At 46.3% G+C, this 8,886-nt stretch overlaps 1 protein-coding gene across 1 annotated transcript in view; it reads right to left on the bottom strand.

The window, feature by feature from the left end:
• Positions 1–8,886, bottom strand: part of RIN2 (Ras and Rab interactor 2) — a 133,824-nt gene that overhangs the window by 36,237 nt on the left and 88,701 nt on the right. The window contains exons 7-8 of the mRNA XM_006895662.1: positions 6,020–6,622; positions 5,282–5,893 (exon numbers count right to left, since the gene is read on the bottom strand). Coding sequence (XP_006895724.1) covers positions 5,282–5,893; positions 6,020–6,622 — 1,215 coding nt within the window. The remainder of the gene's footprint in view (positions 1–5,281; positions 5,894–6,019; positions 6,623–8,886) is intronic.

The raw sequence follows: 8,886 nt of genomic DNA, 5'->3' as shown, positions 1-8,886 counted from the left end.
GGAGGAGGGTAAAGAGAATAGTGCAACAATGAATGAGTGGAAGCCCAAAATCTCTGTAAATGTTTATGAAAATTAATAAAATATAATTATAGAAAAAAAAAAAAAAAGACTGACAAAAGGCTCAATATCCACCAGTGAGGCCCAGCTGTTGAAGTTGTAAAGCTACAACATATCCTTCTACACCTCACAGCATGAAGCACCAGTAATAAGAACAACTTCCTCTGTCCATGAAGTCACTGGGCTTGGACTTTGAAAGACATAAACATGTTCTCCTAAAGCGTCCAGTTTTGTGCCATGTATTGGCAGACACTGTGGAGGGTGTCAAGGCCTCCAGAACTGAGTCACAGTATGTGGCTCTAAAATGAGCACACACTAATCTTACCCTCATTAGTTTTATGCTACACCAGAGGGAACTCAACTTATGTCAGCTGACTGATATTTATTCAAGAATCTCTAAATAGAAGGCGTTAAATAGTGAAAAGTGCTATCAAAACTAGTCGAAATGAAACAAATTCTCTCCCACCAAATATCATTCCAAGACTGTCTGTCTTTTCATACTTGCCTAGAAAACGCTTAATCAAGGAGAGTGACAAGGGCTGTCTGATTCCCTCACTGGCTTTTCTTCAGGCAAATAAAAACTATGAAGAAGAGAGACGAGGCCATCTCTAGACACTGAGAACACACATATACACACACGTCTGTCCTTCACACTAGGAACAAATGTTCTGATCTACATGGGGTTTAACTGGTGAAATGCCTCCCTGATTTCTGGTGTGAAGTTTCCATACACCTAAGCTTTAAATTAGAATCTTGATCTTGTAGTTCAGAGCAATCTCCTTCAGATATGAGAAAGGGAGAATAGATGTGTTTAAAGCAGAAAAACCTAACTGACATTCTGGACTGGAAAAGATCATTAGTAGACACTTGTTCTGAACAAAGTGAAGCCTTAGGATCTGGGGACAGCATTCAAAGTGACAGCTTTGCACCCTCCCTCCCACGCAGGGAGTCAGTGGGAATGAACTCACACAATAGGTGTGAATAGAATCCAAGTGCTCTGGACACCAGCTGCATCACCTTCTGCACACCACTCTACACATCTTGGTCTCTCTGCCTGGATTTGTAAAATATCAATAATCTCTACATAAATACACCAACCTCAAGGTGATTAGGCAATCCAAAAGAGTTCGTGTATTTACAAGTTCTTAGTAAATTCAACCCAGAAAACTCCAACTCACTGTAACTGAGTCGATTCAGATTTATAATGACCACTCATCAGGGTTTGGAGGCTGTAAGTTTTACAGGTGACTCCCAGTCTTTATCTAAAGGAGTAGCTGGAGGATTTGAACTGCCAGAGGCATGTCACCTTTCAGTTAACATGTAACATGCTAAAGGCTCTGCTAATGGAGATCCCTCTTAGGAAATTCTCTCTCTCTCTCATTGCTATCGAGCTGGAACTGACTTACAGCTGACCGTCCAGCAATTTTTTTTAAGTTGTAAATCACATAGGAAGAGACTGTCCATCTTTTTCCTGAGAATCAGATGGTAGACCAGAGCATCAGAGAAATACCATCTTTGGGTTAGTAGTAGCAATTCTTTATATATTTTGTTGTTGTGTACCATCAAGGTGGAACTGACTCATAGCTGACCCTGTAGCAAGTTTTCAGAGGCAGTAAACTGATGGGAAGAGACTGTCCATTTTTTTGCCGTGGAGCAACTGATGGAGCCACACCACTTGGGCAGCATAATTCCTTAGCACTAGGCCAGCAGAGCTCTCTAATCTCGTAATAGAAATTGGTAAAACAGACAATTAGAAAATCTGCATGCAGTTCCTTCCATCAAAGTCCTAATCTAGTTGTTCATACACCTAAGTACTAGTTTTCTAATACAGTAAAACCTGTGGAAGTCAGAAATTGCGTAAGGGAAACTTGAGTACAAAAAGAAAAATTCAAACATTTTCCACAAATTATGAGTGACAAAAAAGGCAGAAAGCTTGTGAGAACTGGAAAAACAAGGAAACAAAGCAGTTCTGTTGAGTCCAGGGTCTCATAGGCAATAATGAAGGAACTAGTAAACAATGTGAGCAGTTCACCTCACTCCTAATTTTAAAATCCTTTCCTGGCATTCTCAAACAAAATTGGATTTACCGGTGTAGTGTTAAGTATGAAGAACTGATTTCTTTAATACAAAAGCTGAACAAAGGAACTAACAAAAAATAGTAGTAATGTTTAGGGAGGGCACACCCCTACCCCAATAGAGAGCTTTAGTCTAAATTACTTAACAAAGATTAGCCTACACATAGAAATCCCATTCTTGGAGGAGACTGCAATGCCAGAAGAAGAAACTTTAAACACAAAAAGCAGCAGAGGGGTGAGGCACAGAACAAAGTTCTGCTAATTGTTAGGTGCTATGACCATGGGACAAGCTGTTCCTGCTTGGTTCCCTCCCAGTGGACCCAATGTCTGCTTAAAGAGCAAGGGCAGGACCCATTCAAGTGGCTTAGGTGGGCTGCCAGATCATCTTGCCGGTGCCTAAATGCCACTTCCCCTCTCACTAAGGCTACCAGATGTACTGTGAAAAGTGGCTTAATGTATACTGTATATTGTGTAAATGTATACTGTCAGCATGTCTTTGGAGAAACTGAGTTCTGAGTTCACATTCAGGTTTCGCCATAAAAGAAATTAGTCAAAAGAGTTTTCTGATCAACTCATCCCCAGCCATCTGTGGTTTAAATGGGCATTAGCTGCATGCTCTGGAGCCCACACTTCTCCCTGTATTCCAGACCTCTTGGTCTCCTCACTCAACCCTAGCCCAAACATGGGGCCCAGTCAACAGGCCAGGGGTCCTCATAACTCCCTCCTCCTCAAGCAACAATTTTTCCCCACTCATCCACTCATCTGTGCATACTAGGTGGGCAGCACTGAAGGAATATGATGAGATAAGAGAAGACGACACATGAAGATGCTGTGAAGTAGGGTTGATTGCTGCAACCTGATGGCTAGCTCTGGACTGGATGGTGCTTATGAAAGCAGATGTTCAAAGTTTCCAAGTTGAACAGAAGATCCTTCAGCAACAGGGATGTGCCTGTTCCCTCAGAGTACTGGTTTGATAGGGATGGGCAAATCAGTAATTAGCTCTCTAAAAGGAGGGTATTAAAACGTAAAACATGCTTATATGCTTTCACTGAAGCAGTTGTTAGGATGATTTTAAGGTAGGGAAAAACAACTCCCACAATATAAATAAATCAAATACAATGTAAATAAAGCCTGTATGGAACACAACGCACATGCATGAAGCTTAATGTATACGAACGCTAAAAAGATGGTTGGTTTGTTTGTTTGTGTATGTATGTATGTATGTATGTATGTATGTATGTATGTATGTAACAAAGAGTTTTCTGGGACTAAAACTTTGGCTGGGAAGTTGAGTTCTGCTGAGCTGGGAGCCTTTTCCCTGGGGGTTGGCTGGCGCTGTGGTCACATAGCTTGGTGCTGACATCACCCTGGCCTGCTCACTCCCTGGGTGTCCCCTCCCCTAAAGCAGGCCTCTCTGCAGGCTTTGGACCCGGACCCGGTGGTGCTAAGTGGGGCTGGCCTCAGTTGAGATGGGAGGTCTGGTGGGCCTGCCTGTGATTACCCTACCTTCTCCTGGAAATCACTTCAAAACGTTTTTGAAGCACACCAAGCAGGCACTTAGCTTCCAGCCCCATCCCAGCTGTAGCCACGCCCTTTGTCCAACCACAGGAAAACAAACAAGGCTTTGATTCCTTTGTGTGAAAACCCAGGAGTTGCTGAAACTGACTTTAAGAAGGAAAACAAGAAAGTGAAACTACTGTGCACCACACACTGTTTACCCTGGCAACAACAGACCCAATCAGGAGTGGCCTGGAAAAGTCAGGCAGTTCCTTGGGCTGTCCTGCTTAGAGGCTAGGTGCTTTGGAGTCAGCCTCCTGGGTAAAAAATTCCTTCCACAGTTGCCCTAGGAAACTGCTTACCAAACTGAATTTTCCCTTGGTGAATGTAATTATTAACAATCTAGCCCTTAAATAAGGTTATATAGAAAGAAAGTGGCTTTTAAAACAAAGACCTTCTGTGTTAAAAGTCCTCCAAATGATGTTATTTATTTTAAAGGTTCATAATGTAAAGTTAAGGGAACTTTGTCGACCTAGGGGTAAGAAAGTACACCGCCAACCCAAAGGCAAGCAGTTCTAATCCACAGCTGCTCCATGGGAGAAAGATGGTCAATCTCCCGTGAGATTTACTGCCTCTGAAAACCTGTGCCGGAGATTTTCAGACTTGATGGTAAACAACAACAATGTAAATTTAAGAAGTTCTTGTGATGTACTGCATGGTGTTGGGCTGAAAACTGAAAGGGTGGCAGTTCAAGTCCACCAGGTGTTCCCAGGAGGCAAGCTCAAGAAGGCATAAGGCAATGGTGGCCATTCTCAGTCAGAACCCCCTCACAGGCAGTGGGTGGTGAGTGTGAACTTATCTTTCCCTTTATTACTTATATAAAACCATGCCTCCTGTAGAGCCAGCAGCAAGCGGAGGCATGGAAGGCATTCCAGGGGCTTCTGTGTGTGAGTAAGTTGACCCTCTGAGCCAGGGCTTGTTGTACAGGTGTGTTCATCATGAAAACATATCCACATGTACACCATCATCTTTGCACACTTCTGAACATACGCTAGCTACATCTCAGAAAAGTTTTACTTCTCAAATCAAACAAGGGGGCTCTGGGGGTTTAGTGGGAAGGAGCTGTGCTGCAATCCTGAAGGCATGCAGTTTGAGGCCACTAGCCTCTCTGCAGAAGGATAGGCAATCTCTTCCTGTGTGATGAACTGCCTCTGAAAACCTGCCGGAGGGTCAGCTATGGGTGGGTTCTGACTTGAGGGTACACAACAACAACAACAAACTAAACAGAAGACCCCACGTCTCACAAGGATGTACCAGTAATTTTGTAAGCATGTTCAACCTTCAGAGAGACACTTTCTCTCACACCTAGTACACAATAGCACATATGGTGAACACACTGGGCAAAAGCAGGCAGGCACACAGACTCTCTGAACTTAGTGAGACACAAATTCCAGTCCTGGAAAAATGGCCTTGCAGCTTCCGTTAGTTGATTCCTAAAACATTTCCCAGGTTGGTGTTTCAAGTACACACTTTTACTGTGTAAATGTGACAAGGGAGTGGAGGTGTTTGTTGTCAACTTCTCTGTACCACACATTTACAAATGCTTTAGATATGTTTGAGAGAGGAGAAAGATAAAAAGAGTGGGCACTCACCTATTTGGTCTTCAGGGATCAGGGACTCGATCGGCGGGTCCAGCTCCGAGCTCTGGGCCAGGTAGTTCTTGACCTGGGTCATGAACTGTCGGATGGTCTGCAGCAGGTCAGTGCTGGACACGTGGCACTCCTGGTTCTCCTGCAGGAAGCTGACATAGTCCTGCACCAGGCACCCGAAGTAGGTGCATTTGTCGCGGGACAGCTCGGCGATCCTCCTGACCATCCGCTTCTCGGGAGTCATGAAGGTGCTGAACACACCGCTCATCTTGCGAAGCTGGGACTTGACCAGCTTGGGCAGCACGAAAGAGCTGCTTCTCTTCTTGGACTTGATTGGTGGGGGCATGGTCTCCTGGTCACTCTCCCCCTCGTAGTCTTCCACGCTGCTGTTGGTGTCCACCTCGTAGCCGAAGAGAGGCATGCTGTGGTCAAAATCCAGAGAGTCCGAGGAGGAAGTGGAAACGCTCATGTCGCTCAGCCTCTGTCGGCCTCCGCTCCAGAGCGGGGACTGGGTGCCTGGAGGCCGCGACCGGCAGAGGGCGCCTAGAGCGGCCGAGGGCGGGGCGCCACCACCTGGGCCGCAGGCGATGAGCGGCTCCTCCCGGCAGGGTGCGTCTGCGTCAGGCGCGGGCGCAGGCTCGGAGCCCGGTGCGGGCGCGTCGGGCGCGGGCTCGGAGCCCGGTGCGGGCGCGTCGGGTGCGGCCTTGGAGTCGGGCTGGCCGCCAGCTGCGAGAGTCTTACGTTCGGGGCTCCACCGGCTGCCAACTGCGGGCTGGTCCCCTGTTGCAGGCTCAGGCTCGGGACTGGGGCCAAGCCGGTCGCAGGGTCCAGGTCGGGCCCCGGTCAAGGTCTTTGTGCTGCCTTCTGTCTCCAGAAAAGAAGCCTGCTTCTTGAGCCGGGGCGGAGGGATGGGCGTGGGTTTCGTTCCAGGCGCAGCTACGTGCCCGAGTTTGTTCTGGTTGACTGTTTCTGGCATGCTGGCTTGGGCCTCGGGCCTGGACAGCTGAGGGTTTGTGTGCAGACTATTAATAGTGGGCGGCGGGGGCCTGGGCGGGGGGGACCGAGGCCTCTCGGTGCCTTTGGCATCGGGCGTGCTCGCCCTGGGCCTCAGCAGGCTCTCTCCGAGACCCTGGCTGTGCACTTTGAGAAAGAGAGGATTGATGAAGCACAGGGCGCCTTTGCTCTGGCTGCACTCCAGCTCTGAAGGCGTCCTGGTTTTGATAGAATGTACTCCGTTTATGAGGCAGAGCTGATGAGAGGCGGGATGAGCACCGGCTGAGGAAAGAGGCCTATGGGGAGGTGGAGGGTTTGGGGGTTGGTTGTCAGCTGGAGAGCTCCAAAAATCTGAAAGTTATTATCAGTGAACACAAGAATGTAAATACAATACACTCAGGCCATTCCTTCACAAATAAAAACGCATAATCTTACAGTGGGCATTCTGCAGCAGAAGGTTTGATTCTGGGGTTGGCTGGTTTGTCTGGGTTTGCTTCTCCTCCCCCCTTTACTGCATTCTTTACTGGAAAGGGTAGCAAGGCTGCCAGGCCCATATGAGTGTCCAAAGGGCCCCAGGGCTGTTCACCTTTAAAGCCCTTGAGAAATGGCTTGGTGAGCACAGTTTTCTGTGCAGTTTTCTCACAGGTATGTTGGAAGGAAAATGAGACTGGATTCACTGCAGTATTAACTGGATAAAAGCCACCAGGGCTCCCAGCTTTAAAGAAACAGTCAATATACAAAACCCTACTGCCTCTGCCTTCCTTCCCTTCTTCCCAGCAGCTGGGGCCAGACAGCCAGGAATCCAGCTTCCAAGTTCCCTTTCCACCGGGCAGTAGGGGGTGGGGTGTTACACAATTTATACGACTTTTACATATTCAGCATTTAAATGCAGAAAGGAGAAAAATACACACTCATTAGTTCCATCAGCAGAAAGAAAAGAAAAAAAAAGATAGCAAACATATGCAAATGTTAAAGTGCTGATTCAAACCATCTATCTTAGTGGTTTGCTGTCCAACCTTCCCAAATCCCATAACCTAGCACAGTTATAAATTCAGCACTCCAGAGATCTGCAGGCTGCTTTCTGTGTATGCTTCCCTAGTCACCTACATTTCTACCAAACTGAGAAAGCCAACAAATGGCAGTGCTAAATGCTGTCTGTTACACTTCTTAGTTGGACCAGGTTTGTTTGTCTCTCTCTGGCTTTGTCTGGTTATGTTTTCTTAAAGTGTGTTCCCTTCCCATGGACCCAAATGATGGGGTTCCACTTCTACGTTGGGCTTGACCCACTTCCCACCTTGCCCATTGAAAGGACCAGTTATCAGAAACTCAGTTTCTGACAAAGTACAGTTAACTCCACCACCCGCTTGAGTGGTTTTTTTAACAAACAAACAACCCCCACCTGTGGTAAATCCCACCCTGATTGATCAACTGCCATAAAGTGGAATTCTTCTTCTCTGTAAGAGCACAAGGAGTTTTCCGCATTCCTGTATCCGAAGTAACCGATAAGATTCAAATAGGTTTCCAAACTGTTACCCTGAGCTATGGCTAGCCAATTGAAGGTGGACAAATACCCAAACTACTGTGGATGGCCAATCATGGCGTGTATCGTTGGGCAGGGGAGTGGCAGAGGTATAAAAGGAGGGGCAGACATCAATTCGGGGCTCTCGGCTGGATGCTGCTGTGTCAGCATGCGGGAGCCCGGGTTCAAAATAAACTTTGTTAATTCGGCTAATTGGCTCGGTGATCTTTTTGGGGACTCGCTCTGTTACACCCATGTTTCCAGCAAGGACTGGCACTGAAGTGCCCAGCCCCAGCCCCTTGGTCTTCTTCCCTTGTAGGTTTGCATGGCCCAGCATGGTCACCTGTGTCCACTGAGCGCTTAAAAATAGTGAAGGAATAATATTTAAAATTTAAAAAATTTTAAGGATAAAAACTGATGTTCAATCCAGTTACCAGAAAAACATTTAAGTATGCAAAAAACAACTTAGTTATGTGCATCTACTTTTTAAACTAACTTTAGTGGAATCTGAATGTGAGTCAAGGAAGTTATGTCTATATCCAGATTTCCTCCAAGTATAAAATGTAGACTGGATTTTTAAAAATTGTTTTTGTTGTTGCTAAGTTGTTAAGCACCATCGAGTCGCAGGCGACTCATAGCAACCCTATGAACAAAAGTCCTGGACACCTCCTGTATAACCTTCGTCCTTTCTCCAGGTTCAAAGGGTTTCCCTAGGCAAGCTATTGTGGAAGCGGATGCCACTCCTGCTTCCAAGCTTGTTTTAATTGGGGAGCTTGACCAAACACTGTCCACAATGGGTAACCATTCTCGCATTTGACTCATCAGTGTCACAGTTTGGCTTCACGGCAACCACGAGTTACCTCTGTACAGCAATTTTAAAAAATTAGTATGAAATTAAATGGAAAGACTATGCTGTAAAAATATATATGTTGCGGGAGCTCTGGTGGCCTAGTGGTAAGGAGCTGCAACTACAATCCCAGAAGCGCACGGTTCGAATCCACCAGATGCTCTGCCGAGGAAGGAGGGACAATCTCCTCCTGTACCAGTCAGATCTGATTTGACGGTACACTCACACAAAAACAATAAAATAAAAAAA

The sequence above is a fragment of the Elephantulus edwardii genome, unplaced genomic scaffold (genome assembly GCF_000299155.1).
Source record: "Elephantulus edwardii isolate Elephantulus edwardi_28Jun2011 unplaced genomic scaffold, EleEdw1.0 scaffold00172, whole genome shotgun sequence".
NCBI lineage: Eukaryota > Metazoa > Chordata > Mammalia > Macroscelidea > Macroscelididae > Elephantulus > Elephantulus edwardii.
The sequence above is the reverse complement of the archived record's forward strand: the minus strand, read 5'-3'. Positions and strand labels throughout refer to the sequence as shown.